Source organism: Chiloscyllium punctatum, chromosome 38 (assembly GCF_047496795.1).
Source record: "Chiloscyllium punctatum isolate Juve2018m chromosome 38, sChiPun1.3, whole genome shotgun sequence".
Lineage (NCBI taxonomy): Eukaryota > Metazoa > Chordata > Chondrichthyes > Orectolobiformes > Hemiscylliidae > Chiloscyllium > Chiloscyllium punctatum.
In genome coordinates this window covers 5,749,941-5,770,384 of record NC_092776.1, presented here as the reverse complement: position 1 = coordinate 5,770,384, position 20,444 = coordinate 5,749,941, and the positions used below count along the sequence as shown (strand labels likewise).

Here is a 20,444-nt window from a genome sequence, read left to right as displayed (position 1 = left end):
GCCAGATAGCCTACTCCTGCTCCTGGTTCTTATGTTCTTATGTAAACAAGTGTTCCACTACTTGCCTTTTGGAATTGGAAATCAGATTGAATTAATGATCATGGATAAGATCATTCACACTTGCAGATAGGTGTATCATTAGAATTAGATGTGGGAAAAGCTCAACTTTTCCCATGCTTTATATTGATTAATTATCAGAGTCATACCACTGTCGCTAGCATTGATATTTTTTACATATATAGTCTAACTTGAACATTTAAAGGAAGTGGTGCACAAGAAATATTTACAACACTGCATATAATCTTTGCCTTAATCACATCTCTTACCTTTCAGTGCCATCCTCTAAAATGCGCTCCTGAGACACATGAAATTGCAATTAGCTGGGTAAGTACAAACATCCTGCTGTAATCATCAGCGGTTGCCTGCATGCAAGCCCAAATAATTGTTGTGAAGGCATGACACTGCACCGTTCTCTGATATCACTGTAATTTATCAACTTCCTACAGTGGACGAGGTGAAAGTGAGGACTGCAGATGCTGGAGATTAGAGTCAAGGGTGTGGTGCTGGAAAAGGATGCAGGATGATGAAGGGCTTTTGCCCGATAGGTCGATTTTCCTGTTCCTTGGATGCTGCCTGACGTTGTGCTTTTCCAGCACCACACTCACGATTTTCTACAGCGGACAGTCAGGTAAGTTCTACAGAAACTATTTCAAAGGAGATTGTCCCCTCATCTTTCCTTAAATATCTTGGCCCTTCAGTACTGAGTCCAAGCTGCATCTTGAGTGTTTCCATAAAAATCTTTTCTCCATTCCTCCCTCAGCCTCTGCGTTGAGCAACTCCCACAATATCCATCTCAACTGTTCTTGCCATCTTAAATGATTTCAGTAACTCATTTCTTTTCTTAAACATCATACTCCTGTTCATGTCCATTGTCTTTACCTTGTAATAAAGGGAGCTGATGGCCTAGTAATATTACCACTGGATTGTTAATCCAGAGACTCAGGTAATGTTCTGGGACCCCAGGTTTGAAACCTGCCATGGCAGATGGTGCAATTTGAATTCAATAAAAATCTGGAATTAAGACTAATGACTACCATGAAACCATTGTTGAATGTTAGGAAAACCATATCTGCCTAGTTCACTAATGTATTTTAAGGAAGAAAACTTCCATCCTTCCCTGGCCTGGATTACATGTGATTCCAAATCCACAGCAATGTGGCTGACTCTTAACTGTCCTCTGGGATGGACAATAAATGCTGACATAGCCAGTGATGAAGTTGGCCCTCATCTCATGAATGAAGAAAAAATAAATTCACGTGGGTCTTTTACTACCTCTGTGCTGATAACAAACAATGATAGTGATAACATCTTTTATTTCAACCATTCATTTCTTCTTTAATGAAAATGTTTTCCAAATTGTTCACAACTGCATTCTCAAACATCCATTTGCCTAGACCTTAGCCTTTCATTTGACACATTATTTCAGCAGTTGTGAATGTGTTCAACTATATAATTAATTCCACCTTTGAGATCTTTTTTCTTTAAAATGCTTACTGCCTTCCACCATGAGCATTCTTCCTTGTACAGCATCCATTTTCACTCCTACAACTCCATAAGATACATGCACATGTTTATCTCTCAAATATCTAGTTTATATCCATTACCAGACCTTAATGGATCACCACAAATAATATCAATTGGTTGTTACTTAACTCCTCCAAAACGGTACATTACTCGTGGATCTTAAGAGGAAAGATAATCCTGATTTATTTTTTCCACTACCAACTGTATCCTTAAATCTTCTCTCTTGCTCCCTACACTCTCATAATAACAATCGTGAGGAGCTCATTAATGTCTATTCAACTAACTCTGCTATTATGCAACTTTATCTTCCAGCACCCACCAAAGTGTCCCCACAAGCTTCCATGTGTCTTAATCCTGTTCTCACATTTTTCTTTCGTTTGTTTTCTCAACCTTCCTTTGTTATTAAGAAGTTCAAATTTATCTAAGGAAAAATACTTCCTTTTTTTTGTCTTCATTGCCTTGATGAATTAAAGTTCAAGAAGCTTGACAACATTCAAGACAAAGCAGTCACCTTGATCAGCAGCCCATTCATCACCTTAAGCTTTCAGTCTCTCCATCCTTGAGTCACAGTGACAGCAATGTGTGCCATCTGAAAGATGCAATGCAACAACTCACTGAGGTTCCTTTAACAACTCCAAATTCAACCACTTGGAATAACAATGGCAGCAGAAAATGGGAACATCATCACCTGTAAGTTCCCCTCCAAGTTGCACACCATCCTGACTTGAACTACATCACCACTGTAATTTCTTCACTGTCATGAAGTCAAAATCCTGGAATTCCCTTCCTAACACCACTGTGAGTATGTTTACACCAAATGAACTGCAGCAGTTCAAGAAAGTTATACATCACCATCTTCGCAGAAACAATTATTTTTTTATTTCTAAACTGCCATCACCAACATAGATTTGGAAAGCATTAGCATAATCAATGTCCATTTCTTTCATAACTCTGTTTTAATCTTTTCAATCACTTTTTAAAATGTTTAACCACTGCAGAGAAATAGCCCTAATAAGTTATAAATGACTTCCTCTGTGACCTATGACAATGGTATTTTCTATGATGCAAAACCAATGATGTCTTGTATACGTGACATTTTGTTTCCTTGTTCTCTTTGCATCATTTGGCATAATCAGCCACATGTCCTCCAAAGTGCTAACCTATTGCATATAGCAAGCTCACTACAGCAATATCATAATGATCACATAATTCATTTTTGTGATGTTTGAAGGATACATCATGGCAAAGTCAGAACACTCACTGTTTTTCTTCAAAATAATGCTAGGGTATAATATATGAGCTGACCCCTCATCTAGAAGATGACACTTGTGGCAATGGAGCATCTGCTCACCAATTAGGTGAACTGCTATTTTGGTTTTTGCACTTAAGGCTCTGGAGAGGACCTTGATCCTACCATCTGACTCAGGTGAGTTACTTGTGTCCAGGGAAGGGTGAGCTAAGTGGATTAACAATGGGAAATGCAGGGTTATTGGGATAGGGTAGGGGGCTAGTTCTAGGTGGAATGGTCTTCAGAGAATCAATGTTGACTTGATTGGCCATACAGCTTGCTTCCACACTGTCTACGATTCTATTCTATGACTACCAACTGGGCCTAGACTTTTACTCAATTTACTTACACAAAATTATTTCTCTGCACCAGTATCATTGGATTTTTGCTTCAGATGAAGGTGTGATGTAAAGTAAATTATTCTTATTATCCATGAACTGATGTCACTATTTTAAAATCCAAACTCCACAAACGATATAAACACTCAAACTACTCAGACCCCTTGGCATCATGGTAGCCACAAACCCACCAACACACTAAAACAGTAGCTAATGAACTTGAAAGACCCTATACAGACAATGAGCAAAATTAATGTCATTTACAAAATATTGTGCAAGGACTGGAACAAACACAACACTGGACAAACAGGCAGAAAACTAGCCACCAGGATACTTGAACATCAACTAGCAACAAAAAGCCATGACCCTCTCTCACTAGTATCCTCACATACAGTTGAGAAAGGTCACCACTTCAACTTGGACAACACATCCATCCTAGGACAAGCCAAACAAAGACACACATGAGAATTCCTTGAGGCATGGCATTCCAACCAGAACTCTATCAACAAAAACATCGAGTTAGACCCCATCTACCACCCCCTGAGGAAAAGAACCGGAAGTGACTTCGCCACAGGAAATAACATCACCACAGGAAATGACATCACCAACCCAAAGAAACCCAAACATATAAATAGAAAGCAGGAGTTTTCAGCATTGCTTCACCTGAGGCCCACTGAAGATGTTACCGAGTAGGGTAATGAAATGTCTGGAAATGAACCTTCCAGCTCAGCAAGCAAACCTACATCCAGAACCTCAACCTGAGCTACACAACTTCTCAAAATTCGCTAAGACCCTTCTGATTCATTTAGCCATCTCGATGCCTTTTAAATGCTGCAATTGCACCATCTTCTACCACTTCCTCTGGTAGCTCATTCTTTACACGCACCACCCTTTGTGAAAATGTTGCCTTAGGTCCCTTTTATATTTTTCACCTCTCACCCTAAACCTATGCCCTCTAGTTCTGGACCACATGCCTCTCTGCCCCTCACAAAGAAAAAGGCAAAGAACAAAGAAGAACAAAGAGAGTTTACAGCTCAGGAACAGACCTTCGGCCGTCCAAGCCTCAGCTGATCCAAATCTACAGTCTAAACCTGTTGCCCAATTCCTAAGCATTTGTATCCCTCTGCTCCCCACCTACTCCAGATGCTTCTTACATGAATCTATGCATGCCTCTACCACCTCTGCTGGCAACGTGTTCCAGACACCTACCACCCTCTGTGTAAAGTACTTGCTATGTGCATCTCCTTAACCTTTCCACCTCTCACCTTGAAAGCGTGAACGCTCATTATTGAATCCTTCACCCTGGGAAAAAGTTTATCTCGATCTACCCTTCATGATTTTGTAAACCTCAAATCAGGTCCCCCTCAATCTCCTTTTTTCTGATGAAAACAATCCTAACCTATTCAACCTCTCTTCATAGCTAGCACCTTCCATTCCATCCTCGTAAACCTTCTCTGCACCGTCTCCAAATCGTCCACATCCTTTTGGTAATGTGGCGACCAGAACTGTACACAGTATTCTAAATGCGGCCGAACCAATGTCTTGTACAATTTTAACATGACCTGCCAGCCCCTATACTCAATAACCCGTCCGATGAAGGCAAGCATATCATATGCCTTCTTGACCACTCTATCCACCTGTAAAGCAACCTTCAGGGTACAATGGACCTGCACTCCCAGATCTCTCTGCTCATTAACTTTTCCCAAGGCTCTTCCGTTTACTGTATAATTTGCTCTAGAATTAGACTTGCCTAAATGCATCACCTCACATTGTCTGGCTTGAACTCCATCTGCCACTTTTCTGCCCAACTCTCCAGGCTATCTATATTCTCCTCTATTCTTTGACAGTCCCTTATGCTTTCTGCTACTTCACCAATCTTCATGTCATCTGCAAACTTGCTGATCATACCAACAGTGCCCTCTTCCAAATCATTTATGTATATCACAAACAACAGTGGTCCCAGCACTGATCCTTGTGGAACACCACTGGTCATCTTTCTCCATTTCGAGAAACTCCCTTCAAAAACTACTCTGTCTCCTGTTGCTCAACCAGTTCTTTATCCACCTAGCGAGAACACCCTGCACACCATGTGACTTCATTTTTTCTATTTGCTTACCATGGGGAACCTTATCAAATGCCTTACTAAAGTCCATGTATATGACATCAACAGCCCTTCCTTCATCTATCAACTTGGTCACTTCCTCAAAGAACTCTATTAAGTTGGTAAGGCATGATCTCCCACGCACAAAACCATGTTGCCTATCAATGATAAGCCCATTCTTTTCTAAAAATAAATAAATCCTATCCCTTAGTACCTTCTCCACCAACTTTCCCACCACTGACCTCAGGCACACTGGGCTGTAGTTACCCTTCTTGTACAGGGGGACAACATGAGCAACCTTCCAGTCCTCTGGCACCTCACTTGTGCTTAAGGATGCCACAAAGTTATCTGTTAGGGCCCCAGCTATTTCTCTCATCTCCCTCAGCAACCTGGGATAGATCCCATCCAGTCCTGGGGATTTGTCCACCTCAACCTCTAGCCCAACACATCTTCCCTACTTATGTCAATATGATCCAGACTAATCAAACGTCTAGCTCTAATCTCAATATTCATCATGTTCCTCTCCTCAGTGAACACTGATACAAAGTAACCATTCAGAATCTCACCCATTCTCTCAGGTTGAACACACAGCCTTCCTTCACTATCCTTTAGCGGACCAATTGTTTCTCTTGTTACCCTCTTGCTTCTTATATAACAATAAAAAGGCTTCAGGATTCTCCTTAATACTGCTCGCTAAAGCTATTTCATGACCCTTTTATCCTACTTGATTCCTCGTTTAAGACTGGTCCTACTCTTCTGATGTTCTTTAAGGGCCCATTCTGCTCCTAGCTGCCTGGACCTTGCGTACGCTTCCCTTTTCCTCCTGGCTAGTTGTATGATTTCTCCTGTCATCTACAGTAAATAGACCTGCTCTATTTACCCTATCCATGCCCCTCATGATTTTGTAAACCTCTACAAGGTCTCCCCTCAGCTTCCAACGCTCCAGGGAAAATAGCCCCAGCCTAATCAGCATCTCCCTACAGCTCAAATCCTCCACCCTAGCAATATCTTTACAGCTGCTAACTGGCCTACTATTTGTTTTCAGCATATTTTGTTTTGATTCCAGTATTCTAACTGGAATCAATTTAGAAATATAATATTTCATGATTCATCAGTTACTAATTTAGGCAGTTGGTAATTAATATTCAGTCAATAATTTTCCAAAATAATTAAGGCCCATTCTCTAATCTATTATTTATCTAATCTGTTTAAAAAGTCTAGGACCAAATTAGCTTTGTTTATGAACATTGACAAAGATATGATTAACTAATAACCTAAGAGTAGAGACACCTTAAATAGCAATAACCAAAATATAATTAAATTTTACATTCAGTTTGAAAGTGAGAAGAGTAGGTCTAAAACTATTATTTTATACTTAAGTCGGGGCAACAATGTGAACTGTCAGAAAGCAGTACTGAGCAAATCCATCCATTTTTGTCTTAAAAGGTGCCTAATGGAGGCAGTAGGTGCATTGATATGAATTTTTCAAAAAATTGCTAGATTCTGGAAATTAACACAAAGCTTCTTTTTTCAAGAAGAGAGGGAGGCAGAAGACAGGAAACTATAGGCCGCAAAAACAGATATCACTGAAAAAACTCAGCAGATCTGGCAGTGTCCGTGAAGAGAAATCAGTTAATTTAGGTCCAGTGACTCTTCCTCAGAACATAGGCCAATTAGTTTGATACCTGTCATGGGAAATGTGTTAGAATCAATCATTAAAGAAGTTATAGCTGGACAACGTAATCAGGAAAAGTCAGCGTGGTGCTGTCAAAGGCAAATCATATTAAATCAATTTATTGTAGTTCTTTGAAGTAGTAACATGCACTGTAGATGGAGGGAAGCCTGTAGATATACTGGACTTGGATTTCTAGAAGGTGCCTGACATTTGCTACATGAAACTTTATTTCACAAAGTAGAATCATGATGTTAGAAGTAACATATTAGCATGGATAAACGTTTGGCTGGTTGAAAGAAGCAGACAATATGCAAAATGGGTCTTCTTCTGATTGGCAATATGTGATGAGGGGTACCCTGCAGGGGTCTTTGCTGGGACCTCAGCTGTTTACAATTTATATTCTACAGAATTCCAAGTTGTGGAGAGATCTAGGTGTATGAGTCACAAAAAATTAGTATGTAGGTACAACAAGTAATTGCAAAGGCTAATGGAATACTATCCTTTATTACAAGAGGAATTGAGAATAAATGTAAGGATGCTATACTTCATTTATTGGTGAGGCTTTATCTTGAATATTGTGTGCACTTTTGGGCTCCTTATTTAAGAAAGGATGTAAATGCATTGGATGCAGAACATGGGAGAATTACTAGATTCATAATTGGAATGAAAGTGTTGTCTCAGACAGACTGGGCTCGTTTCCACTGGCATTTGGAAGCTTGAGAGGCAACTTGATTGAATTATATGAGATACTGTTTGGTATTGAGGGGACACTGCTTAAAAATTAAGATAAAGGTGAAGAGAATATTTTTACTCTGAGAGTCATGTGACTTTGGAACTCTCTGCTTCAAAAGGCAGTAGAGGTGGGGTCATTGAATGTTTTTAAGACACAAGTACATAGATTCTTGTTGGGCAAAAGAATAAAAAAAATTATTTGGATTAGCTGGCAATGTGGAATTTAAAACATAAACAGATCAGCCATGATCTTACTGGATGGCGGAGCAGGCTTGCAGATTTGAATGGTCTATTCCTGTTCATAATTCATCTGTTTGTAATTTTTAAGTCAACAGAAGTTGTTTGCAACAAAAACAGAAATTGGTAGAGACACTCAGGTCTGACAGCATCTGTGGAGAGAAAGAAGTCAATGTTTCGGGTTTAGTGACCCTGCTCATTTCAGATTGTCAGCATTCGCTTGCAGTTCTTTGTTTTTTTGATGAGAAGTTATTTACAATTTGATTAACTTAAATTTCTGATACTTCAAAGATAGATAAATATACTTAAACGTTTTAAAATTGCCACAGAAATCTTTTGGAACTAAAACAACGAATCTATGATTTAGTTGATTTAAATACTCTCACCTCCAATTGTAATGTAACTTTGTGATCGACTGATTGGTTTCCTTGGTTTACTTAGGGCCAACAGCACTGCAGTTTTTGGAGAGAGCAAAAGTTCATCAGCAGAATCGCCAGTGGAGTAAGTTCTTTGTTTGATGCACATTTCTTTAAAACTCTCTGATCTAATGGCTGTCTCCTTTAAGAGAACTGTACGCCCAAGTGTCCGGCTTCGCTCTGTCACTGGCTTTCCTGTCCTTTGTTCACCTGAAATGTCAACATTCGAGGAGGGAGACAACTGGAGGTCTGTTTGTATTGCAGTCTCTATTGTATTTAGACGATTGTACTGAAGAGATTTGGAGTCCTCTGTGGAAATACATACATCTACCATGTCAGTTGAACTGTGGGTAGTGGGGAGGAAGACCTGCAAAGAATCACTCATGGAGCTCAAAGGTGTCCCAGATGAATGAGATGAAGTGGAGGAATTTATGTCTGAGCCAAAGCGCTGAGAATGATTATTTGTCACTGAAAAAACAAAATGGCACTGCAATTTAGGATTAGGAAGAGTTATTTGGAAGACTAAAGGCTGCATTGAACAGCACCTACAAAGCAAAAATTTTGAATGACTTCTTTCCATGATTTTTCTTCCAAATGTTAGAGAAATATTTATAAATGTATTTTTGATTAACCTGGACACACTATTATTGCATGTTTTTTAATCAAAACACACCAAAACTTTTTCCTGGATCTGTGTATAAGAGCAATGGAATACCCAGGCATAGTGAACCTCAAAGTCAGGAGGGTGACAGAACTGAGCTTTTCATTACTTTAAATGCAAGCGTTCATTCACAGACATGCACTCAACCCAAATGATTTTCTGACAGTTTCTATGCTTAGACAGAGAAAATCTAACTTTCCTTTTTTTGTATTCAACATAGAATGTGGGTATTGCTGGCTGAGCCAGCATTTATTTCCCATCTCAGATGGCATGCAGCCTTCTCAAATTGGTGTAGTTAGACCCACAAAGCTGTTAGGGAGGGATGTCTCATGCTTTGATCCAGCAACCAGTGAAAAACAGCACCATGTTTCCAAGTTAGGATGATGAGTGGCTAGAAGAGAAAGTTGAAGATGGTGGTGTTCCCATATGTCTGCAGGCCATTCTTCTAGTTGTTTGGATCATGGGTTTGGAAGGTGCTGTGTAAGGAGCCTTAGTGCATATTGTGGAATGGTACACACTGCTGCCACTAAGTATCAGTGGTGGAGACAGTGAACATTTATGGGTGTGGTGCCGATCAATCAGTCAACTTTGCCTCATGTCAAGGTTCTTGAGCACTGATGGTGCTACACTCATCCAGGCAAACAGGGAGTATTCCATCACCATTGAACATTGTGCAATCGTCAGTGAACACCCCTACCTCTGGCCTTGTGATGGAAGAAAATACAGCTGAAGATCATTTGGCCCAAGACACTACCATGAGGAACTCCTTCAGTGAAGTCCTACAGCTGACCTTCTGAACCATAATCATCTTTCTTTGTACCAGATATGATTCCTACCAGTGGTAGGGCTTTCCCAACTCCCATTGACTCTGGATTTGTAGAGATCCTTGACGCCACACTTTAATACTTGCCAATCTTCAAATTTATCACCAATAATATGTTAGAATGTTACCATTTATCAGAAACATAGATACAGTTACATGAATACTGTGGCCGCAGGACATGGCCAGACATTGGGAATTCTGTGGCAAGTGACTCATCGCCTGACTCCTCAACTCTTTTACACCATTTATAAACCACAAACTATAAGTATCTCCATTGTCAGATGATGTAGCTTTAACAAAACTAAACTTGCTCAACACCATCAAGGACAAAGCAACTAGCCTGAGTGAAACTCCGTTCGCTGCCTTAAACATTAATTCCCTCCATCACCAGAACACTATGTTGCGATACGTATCATCTACAATAAGCAAACTGTCCAAAGCTTCTCTAAACAAACCTTCCAAACCCTTGGCCCTTGATCACTTTCATCTAAAACTTCTCCTTCAAGTCACACATCATCCAATTTCGAGGTATCATTATTTCTTTATTGTGGCTGTGTCAAAATTCTGGAACTTCCCATTCAACAGCCCAGTAGGTGTACATTCACAACACACAAGAAGACGGTGCACCACTACCCTCAAAATGACAGTTAGGGATGTGTAATGAATACTGGCCTTGCCAATGCCACACATCCTGTGAATGAATCAGAAAAGATCTGGGAAAATCTCTTCTTGTAGTTTAATTAAATAGCACATACTCATGATTTGACCAAATTGTAATAAGGCAAAGATTTAGAAATATTTTGCTACTTGATGCTTGTTATCAATTTCCACATTGGCTTTCTGGATATAATTGCAGGAGTGAATTGCCCACCCAAAGTAGAAGTTGATTTCTTTGGATTGATTTCAATGGTATGAAAGAATAGCAAACAATCCACTAGCTATGATTTTTAAAAACTGATATTTCTGGAACATTTCTTGATGTTTGGAAGTTTAGTAAACATAACTCCATTAATCAAGAAAGGAGGAAGACAAAAGACAGGGAACGACAGGCCAGTTAGTCTGATGTCAGTCATAGCGAAGTCTTTTATTAAAAAATCTTAAACTGGGCACATAGAAAATCATAGACAAAGTCAATATGGTCATTCAACAGGTAAATCATACTTGACAAATATATTAATGTTTGGGGATGTAACTAGTAGGGTTGATATGGGGATACCAGTGGATAGAACAAAGAACAAAGAAAATTTACAACCCAGAAACAGCCCCTACGGCCCTTCGGCTCTTCAAGCCTGAGCCAATCCAACTGTCTAAACCTGTCGGTCAATTTCTAAGCATTTGTAACCCTCCGCTCCCCACCTCCTCATGCATCTGTCCAGACGTATCTTAAATGAATCTACCATGCCTGCCTCTACTACCTCTGCTGGCAATGCGTTCCAACCACTCTCTAAGTACTTGCCGTGTGTATCCCCCTGAAACTTTCCACCTCTCACCTTGAAAGCATGACCTCTGGTTATTGAATCCTTCACCCTGGGAAAAAGCTTGTCTCTATCCACCCTATCTATACCCTTCATGATTTTGTAAACCTCAATCAGGTCCTCCCTCAATCTCCTTTTTTCTAGTGAAAATAAACCTAACCTACTCAACCTCTCTTCATAGCTAACACCTTCCATACCAGGCAACATCCTCGTAAACCTTCTCTGCACCCTCTTCAAAGTGTCCATATCCTTTTGGTAATGTGGCGACCAGAACTGTACACAATATTCTAAATGCGGCCGAACCAATGTCCTGTACAATTTTAACATGACTTGCCAGCTCTTGTACTCAATACCCCGTCCAATGAAGGTAAGCATACTATATGCCTTCTTGACCACTCTATCCACCTGTGCAGCAACCTTCAGGGTACAGTGGACCTCCACTCCCAGATCTCTCTGCCCATCAACTTTTCCCAAGGCTCTTCCATTCATTGTATAATTCACTCTAGAATTAGACTTGCCTAAATGCATCACCTCACATTTGTCTGGATTGAAAGCCATCTGCCACTTTTCCGCCCAACTCTCCAGTCGATCTATATCCTCCTGTATTCTCTGACAGTCCCTTATGCTTTCTGCTACTCCACCAATCTTTGTGTCATCTGCAAACTTGCTGATCATACAAATAGTGCCCTCTCCCAAATCATTTATGTATATCACAAACAACAGTGGCCCCAGCACTGATCCCTGTGGAACACCACTGGTCATCTTTCTCCATTTCGAGAAACTCCCTTCAACTACTACTCTGTCTCCTGTTGCTCAAACAGTTCTTTATCCACCTAGCGAGAACACCCTGCACACCATATGACTTCACTTTCTCCATTAGTCTACAATGGGGAACTTTATCAAATGCCTGACTAAAGTCCATGTATATGACATCAACAGCTCTTCCTTCATCTAACAACTTGATCACTTCCTCGAAGAACTCTACTATGTTGGTAAGGCACGATCTCCCCCGCACAAAACCATGTTGCCTATCACTGAGAAGCTCATTCGTTTCTAAATATAAAGAGATCCTATCTCTTAGTACCCTCTCCAGCAACTTCCCCACCACCAACATCAGGCTCACTGGTCTGTAGTTACCCGGAATATCCCTACTACCCTTCTTGTACAACTTAAGCTACCCTCCAGGACTCCGGCACCTCACCTGTATTTAAGGATGCCACAAAGATATCTGTCAGTGCCCCAGCTATTTCCTCGCTGGCCTCCTTCTGCAACCTGGGATAGATCCCATCCGGTCCTGGGGATTTGTCCACCTTAATAACCTCTAGCATACCCAACACATCTTCTCTACTTATGTCAACATGATCCAGACTAATCAAACTTAATCAAACTTCTATCTCTAATCTCAACATTCATCATGTTCCTCTCCTTAGTGAACACTGATGCAAAGTAATAGTATAAGTGTATTTCAGAAGACATTCAATAAGATGCCACACAAATGGTTAATATAGAAGATAAAGGCTTGTGGATTTTAAGGGCTTGTGGACTTGGGGGTAATATATAAGTATGGGAATTGGATTAGTTAAAAGACCAGAATAAGAGCAGAGGGATAAACATGCCACAAGAATCAGTGTTCAAGCTTCAGCTATTTAAAATCTATATTAATGACTATAATAAAGATACTTCTGACCTAGTGGCAAATGGCAATGGAATCACACGAGGAAGCATTAAGACAGACCAATGGATCCTGGAGTGATTAAGTCAAGCCATTAGGCAGGGAGGCTTTAGTCAAGCAGGGAGATATAGTAGAGGTGCGGGGAGTTTGGTTTCGGGGACTAGCAGGTAGGAGAGAAGAGGGCTACTATCTTTCCATGTGCCATGTTGCAGAAAGGGTATTCCCCCAACCCTGCCAAGATAGCATCCCCACTTCCTTCCCACCATTTAAAAAAACATTAAGAAAAAGTGTTGCCAACTCATGCTCACATCAGCTGCGTTGTGATGTGGGCAGCCAACTGGCTTAGCAACAAGTTCAAGTGACAGTTAATTATTTATTTAAATATGACAGCAGACTGCAGGTTTTGGTGCTGATCTACTTAGTGTGATCAGAAAGTGAGCTTGCAGGCAAATGCAAAGATGGTGGGCTGGGCATCACCCTTGTTTATGTACCCTCCCCACCAAAAGCATGTTTGCATGGGCACATAAAATCTAGTCTCAGGGATTTTGGTTGAAGGAATTTTTTTTTAAAATTGTAAATGATTTATAATGATAATTTAATAAAATACATACTTGCCAAATTTACAAAGAGAAAATATACCTTAACTCTTACAGTTTTTGATTTGAGGAATGTGACACAATAAAATATGATTGAAAGTGGTTTTGTTTATCATACCAGAAAACTCATACAAGGTACTAGATAGTAATATTTATTGAGTGAAACACAGAAAATTCTGGAGAAAATCTGCAGGTCTGGCAGTGTCTTTGGACAGAGAAACAAATTTCTGTGTCTGATGGGACTTCTTCAGGACAGCAGGATACTGAAGAAGTGTCATATCAGACCGAAAACATTAATTCTGTTTCTCTCCATATGTGCTGCCAGATCTGCTGAGTTTCTGCAGCATATTCTGCATTTGATTCAGATTTCCAGCATCCACAATACTTTGCTAATACTTATTCAGAGTTCTATTCTGTACTTACATTTAGTTAACCAGCTGTATTCGGCCACCATTTCCTTGTATGCAGGATATTTACCAATTTCCTGAGCAAAGACATCACGTATATCAGTGATTTCATGAAAGTGTATTTGGAAGAGAATTTGACCCGAGAACCTGCTAAATAATAAATTTCCTGAAGCACACTTCACAGCTGAGAAGGTATATAGGGCACATTATGTGGCAACAGTGCACCGTACTGCTGCAAATACAAATCATCTGGAAATTTTTTAACATCTAGAATATTCAAAATCATTCTTGTAGACAGTGTAATCCTCTCTGTACTTATACTGCATGGATATCCTCAGCTCTTCAAGCTAGTTTGAATTCAGCAATATTTAACCTTCATTTTGTTTTGGAACCACACATATATTTCTGATTGAATAGTGGAAATGCCAGGTTTGAGAAGTTAGAAACAATTAATGTTTCAGCTCTGCGAACTTATTTTAGGCAGACAAATCCAGAAGGAGGATCAGTCTGAAAACTCTTTTGAGGCTGCATGATGCAGTTTCACAGGACTTTATTTTCTACAAGTTTCAACCAGGTTTTTGAGGCCTCAGTAAACTTGACATGGAAAAGGACATGAAAATGGACAGAATGATTTGGGCTAGAGTAGGCTCCTGTATTTCCTGCAAGCCCAGAAGATTTACCTGTTTCACAACCCAGAACTAGCTGACAGCCCACGTCCACGGTCTCCAACAACACATATCTCCCTGCCACCCAGAACATTCCCTCCAGCAATCTTTTAGCCTCAAAAATCTAACCCCATGATCTTTGTCGATCATCGTTATCACCCTCACCTTCTCCACAGACTATGATCTCTTCCTTCTGATTATAAACACAGTTGATCACAACCACTACTTCACAACAGTGAATACTTTCCATAATCTCTTCCGCTCTACCCCTCTTCCCTGACTTTCTGTCCCAACCATGAACTCTTCATGTAGCACCATCTCTTCTTTTACACCTCCTTCCTCTCTAATCGTTGGCCAGCTTTCCTACTCAATGTTAGACAATCCCGAGCCTACCAATTAGATGGGTTGCTAGGCAGAAAATCTCATGAAGAAATTCAGAAGGTGTACCATTGTTAATTTTCCCAGGATATCTGGGAAGCCAGTGCTTCCAGATTTCCCAAACAAACTCCTCTTCTCTGTTCCAGTCAGAAACAGGAGAAATTATAATGAGGAGTAAAAAGATGTCAGACCAATGAACTACTTATTTCAGTTCCTTCTTTACAAAGGCGGGCACAGGTAACATCTAAAGGTGTTTGAGCTCACAGGGTCTAGTGAGAGAGAGGAAGTGAAGGAAATCAGTTTCAGTAGGGAAATGTGTTGGGGAAATTGATGGGGTTAAAGGATAATAAATCCCCAAGATCCAATCTTCTACAACCCAGAGTAATTAAGGAGGTGACTCTAGAAATAATTGGTGCATTGGTGGTCATCTTTCAAGATTCTTTTGACTCTGGAATAGTTCCTTGGGTTGGAGGGAAGCTAATATAACCCCATTATGAAATAAAAGAGGTAGAGAGAAAATAGATAATTACAGACTATTAAGCCTAACATCAGCAGTGGGTAAAATGCTAGAGTCCATTGTAAAATATGTGTTAGCAGAGCACTTGGAAAACAGTGGGAGGATTGGACAGAGATGGCATGGTTTTATAAAAGGGAGATCATGCTTGATAAATCTACTGAAATCTTTCAAGCATGTAAGTAATACAGAGAGCCAGTGGATGTGGTTTACTTAGACTTTCAGAAAGTTTTTGATAAAGTCCTACAAAAGAGATTAGCATGTAAAATTATAGCACGTGATTGGGGTAATGTACTGACATGGATAGAGAACTGGTTGACTGACATGAAATGGTAGAATAAATAGACTTTTTTCCAAGTGGCAATCAGTGACTAGTGGGGTACTGCAAGGATCAGTGCATGGACCCTAGCTATTCACAATATATATTAATGATTTAGATGATGGAACTAAATGCAATATCTCCAAGTTTGTAGGTGACACAAAGTTGGACGGGAGGGTCAACTGTTAAGAGGACGCAGAGGTACTCCAGTGTGATTTGGACAGGTTGAGTGAATGGGCAAAAACATGACAGATAAAGGAAATTGTGCATAAATGTGAGCTTTGGTAGCAAAAACAGAAGTAGAGAAGTTTGCTGATGATTGCACAACGTTCAACATAATTTGTGACTCCTCTGATACTAAAGCAGTCCACGTTTAAATGCAACAAGATCTGGACAATATCCAGCCTTGAGCTGACAAATGGCAAGTAACATTTATGCTGCATAAATGCCAGGCAATTACTATCTCCAATAGGAGACAATCTAACCACCGTCCCTTGACATTCGATAGTGTTAGCATCACTGGTTAGCAAAGTTAGATCACATGAGATCTAGGGAAAGCTGACTAATTGAATACAAAATTGGTTTGACAGTAGGAGACAGACAGTAGTAGTGGAGGGTTGTTGTTCAGAGTGGAGGGTTGTTGTTCAGACTGGAGGCCTGTGACCAGTGATGTTCCACAGGGACTGGATTTGGGTTCACCATTGTTTGTCAATTTTATAAACGATTTGGATAAGAATAGAGGAAGCATGGTTGGTAAGTTTGCAGATGTTTACCACATACCAGCCATAATCATTGGCTGGTAATCGTCAGAATCATTGGCGACCTTTAAGCGGCATTTGGATAGGTACATGGATGGGTGCTTAATCTAGGTTAGAAGTTCGGCACAACATCGTGGGCCGAAGGGCCTGTTCTGTGCTGTATTGTTCTATGTTCTATGTTCTATGTTCTATAATCTGACTATTGCCCCTTGATATTAAATTCTATTGCCATTATTAAATCTCCCAATATCAACATTCTGGGGTTACCACTGACCAGAAACTCAACTGGACGCACCATATAAATACAGTGGCTACAAGAGCAGATCAGCGGCTAGTAATTCTACAATCAGTAACTCACCTTCTGACTCCCCAAAGCCTGTCCACCATTTACAAGGCACATGTCAGGAGTGTGATGGAATACTCCTCACTTGCCTGAGTGAGGGCAGCTCCAACAACACTCTGGAACATTCAACATGTCATCATCCAGAACAAAGCAGCCTGCATGACTAGCAAACCATGCACAAACCTCCACTCCCTCCACCAGTGATTGCTCAGGAGCAGCAGTATTTACTATCTACAAGATACACTGAAATTCACTAATCCTCCTTTGACAGCACCCTCCAAACACACAACCACTACCATTGAGAAGGACAAGGACTGGGAATACAGCCACTGAATGGCAGAGCAGGTTCAATGATCTGACTGAATATTCCTACTTCAATCCTTTATATTTCATGTTCCTTTCTGTTTCCCAGACAGTTTGTGTTTTGGTTTCACTGTTGTATATCAGATTATTAAGTAGATTTGGAAGACATTCAGCACAGCGAATCAAAGCTTCCAGATTTGTGAAATCTTCTGCATGTTACCATCTGTTATTTTCACTGATACATTATCAGATGAAAGTACTGTCAATTGTTGTGACCTCAAGGGTATAATTACCTTCTGTAACTCTTTAACAGCAAAATGATACAGCTACATGATTTATGAAATAGTGTACTCATTTTGTGATTTGCACTATATTGTTAGAGTATTCACTACACAGTATAAATTCTAACAATTATTTAAATGTAAACTATACACAAAGAGTACTCTAAATCAGCAAATTACTGTCACACTTTTCTTTTCCAGATGTTAGTCTATTGTATACAAACAGATCAGTTTAATACCTCATTATCTGATGAACACCAGAATTTAGTGAAACTAATGCAACTTGCCAAATCCCAATGTTAACATGAAAAGAAAATATTTCCTACAGAAATCTATTTACACTTTAGAAATGTTTAAAATGATGTTCTGGAAATTAAAATTCAATTCTGCATGACAATATTGCTATGCATTGCAGATACAGTGTTATATTTATGATTACCTTAACTGTCAGCATCACATGTGTGTAACTCTTCAGGATTTCTACTGCCTTACTGTGGGTAATTTTCTCAAAGCTTATTCCATTGGCTGCCAGTATCTGGTCACCAACTTTAATGCCATTCTGTTCTGCTAGTCCTCCAGGATCAACTCTACCAATAAATAATTATCCTTAATACAAAGGCATTCAAAAAAACAGGAAACAAAGAGACGCAAGCAATTGGAGCATTTGTGATGTTTAGCTGATAATTTACTCCACAAAGTCTGGATGTACTCAATTTATGATTGTTGGTCAGGTAATAGTGAATAACTACAAGTGCCTGTGATACCTTTAGATCATGAAGGAGAAAACAGACAAGATGTCTACTTCTGATACTTATCCAGCAATTACTGCTGGAAATACACATTAATGTACACTTCTTGCTACCATCAATGATAAAATTGGGTGGGAATTGAAATCAGGAGTATTGCATCTTACATTTGAACGGCCTGTGACACCCACCATTTCAGTTCACAGATAAAGACAAATAAAAAGTTCCTGTACCAACAGGACGAAAGCCTGGAAAGAAGTTATAAGTCTCAAGAGGAGGTAAAGGGAGGTTAAAGGTTGGTAGGAAATAAAAATATTTTTGAAGCATTCACGTAGGTAACTGGCCCCAGACTTAAAGGTGCTCCACATCATTTTTCAAGACACTGTGCAGAAAAAAAAAGAGACGTGATGACAATGTCTCCTTTGAAATTTCTCATTCGCAGCCTGTTTATTCACAAGCAGTCCTTTTAAGAATATTGCTCAGATGGGCACCATGCAGCTTTGAGAGACAAGGGCGGTAGATGGAGGGGGCAATTGAAACTGGTTAAAACACATAGTGCAAAGCAGGCTGGTGGCAAACTTGATCTAATTTCTTTTTCATTGACTTCAACCTAAAAATAAGTTTTATGCAATGTAAAATGGACAGCCGATTCACTATCAGCCTGCTGTAGACTTAGGCGAAAGTGAGGACTGCAGATGCTGGAGATCAAAGTCGAGATTAGAGTGGTGTAGGAAAAGCACAGCAGGTCAGGCAGCATCCGTGAAGCAGGTAAAATTGGCGTTTCGGGCAAAAGCCCTTCATCAGGAATGTGGCTGGGAGCCTTGGGTGGAGAGACAAATGGGAAGGGGATAGGGCTGGGCGGGGGGGTTCGGGCGAAAGCCCTTCATCAATCCTGATGAAGGGCTTTTGCCCGAAACGTTGATTTCGAAGCTACTTGGATGCTGCCTGAACTGCTGTGCTCTTCCAGCACCACTAATCCAGAATCTGGTTTCCAGCATCTGCAGTCATTGTTTTTACCTAACACAAATAATAAAGCAAGTTTCTCTGCTAACTGTTTTATGACAGGATTGGGACAATAGATATTTGGAACATGACATTAAAATATCTAATTAATAGTTAGTAGAGTCAGCTTGAGACAGGAGACTATTGTAACAGATGGAATAGCTAAATATCTATCATGACAGGCTAGTCTGGAATGGAAAGACCACTGTAGCACAGTTAGCAAAAAAAATCTAACTGTGACATTAGAATAACATTAAGTAAAATGTACAACTAAAGAGATAATGGGAATTAACATCACTGGTTTATTGTGTAGCTAGAGTGAAGTACTTTGACTAATATAGTTGGACATGTTGATAAGCTAACAGAAACATGATAAAAAAAAACTCCACAGACCCTGAGGTTCGTGGGCATACAGTGTCATGGTTTTTTGTTTGCAAATAAAAGACCTACTTCTTGAAGAACTCTCTGTGTCTCCTGGTGGTTCTCTGTATTTTCTCCACAACAAAGGTTGGAACTGGGATAAGGTGGGGGGGGGGGGGGGGGGGGCGGGGGGGAAGGGAAATGAGGAGACTGGTGAAGTCCACATTGATGCCATGGGGTTGGAGGGTCACGGGTTGGAAGATGAGGCATTCTTCCTCCAGGCATCAGGTGGTAAGGGAGTGGTGATGGAGGAGACCCAGGACCTGCATGTCCTCGGCAGAGTGAGAGGTGGAATGGAGATGTTCAGCCATGGGGCAGTGGGGTTGGTTGGTGCATGTGTCCCGGAGATGTTCTCTGAAGCGCTCTGCAAGTAGGCGTCCAGTCTCCCTCGTGTAGAGGAAATTGCATCGGGAGCAACGGATACAGTAAATGATGTGTGCAAGAGCAGGTGAATCTTTGATGGATGTGGAAGGCTCCTTTGGGGCCTTGGATGGAGGTGAGGGAGGTTGGTGGTGGAGGTGTGGGAGCAGGTTTTACAATTCCTGTGGTGGCAGGGGAAGGTGCTGGGGTGGGTGGGTGGGTTATTGGGGGCATGGACCTGACCAGGTAGTCATGGAGAGAACGGTCTTTATGGAAGGTGGATAGAAGTGGTGAGGGAAATATATGTGGTGAGGGGTGGAGTCCATTTGTAGGTGGCAGAAATAGCGGAG

At 40.4% G+C, this 20,444-nt stretch overlaps 1 protein-coding gene across 4 annotated transcripts in view; it reads right to left on the bottom strand.

The window, feature by feature from the left end:
* Positions 1-20,444, bottom strand: part of pdzd7a (PDZ domain containing 7a) — a 106,519-nt gene that overhangs the window by 67,029 nt on the left and 19,046 nt on the right. For 3 of the 4 annotated variants that reach the window (XM_072557073.1, XM_072557074.1, XM_072557075.1), the window contains 3 exons: positions 18,006-18,153; positions 14,022-14,082; positions 8,342-8,839 (listed from right to left, as the gene is read on the bottom strand). In XM_072557073.1, the coding sequence (XP_072413174.1) occupies positions 8,342-8,839; positions 14,022-14,082; positions 18,006-18,153 (707 nt within the window). The remainder of the gene's footprint in view (positions 1-8,341; positions 8,840-14,021; positions 14,083-18,005; positions 18,154-20,444) is intronic. The other variant, XM_072557076.1, reaches the window with a different exon arrangement.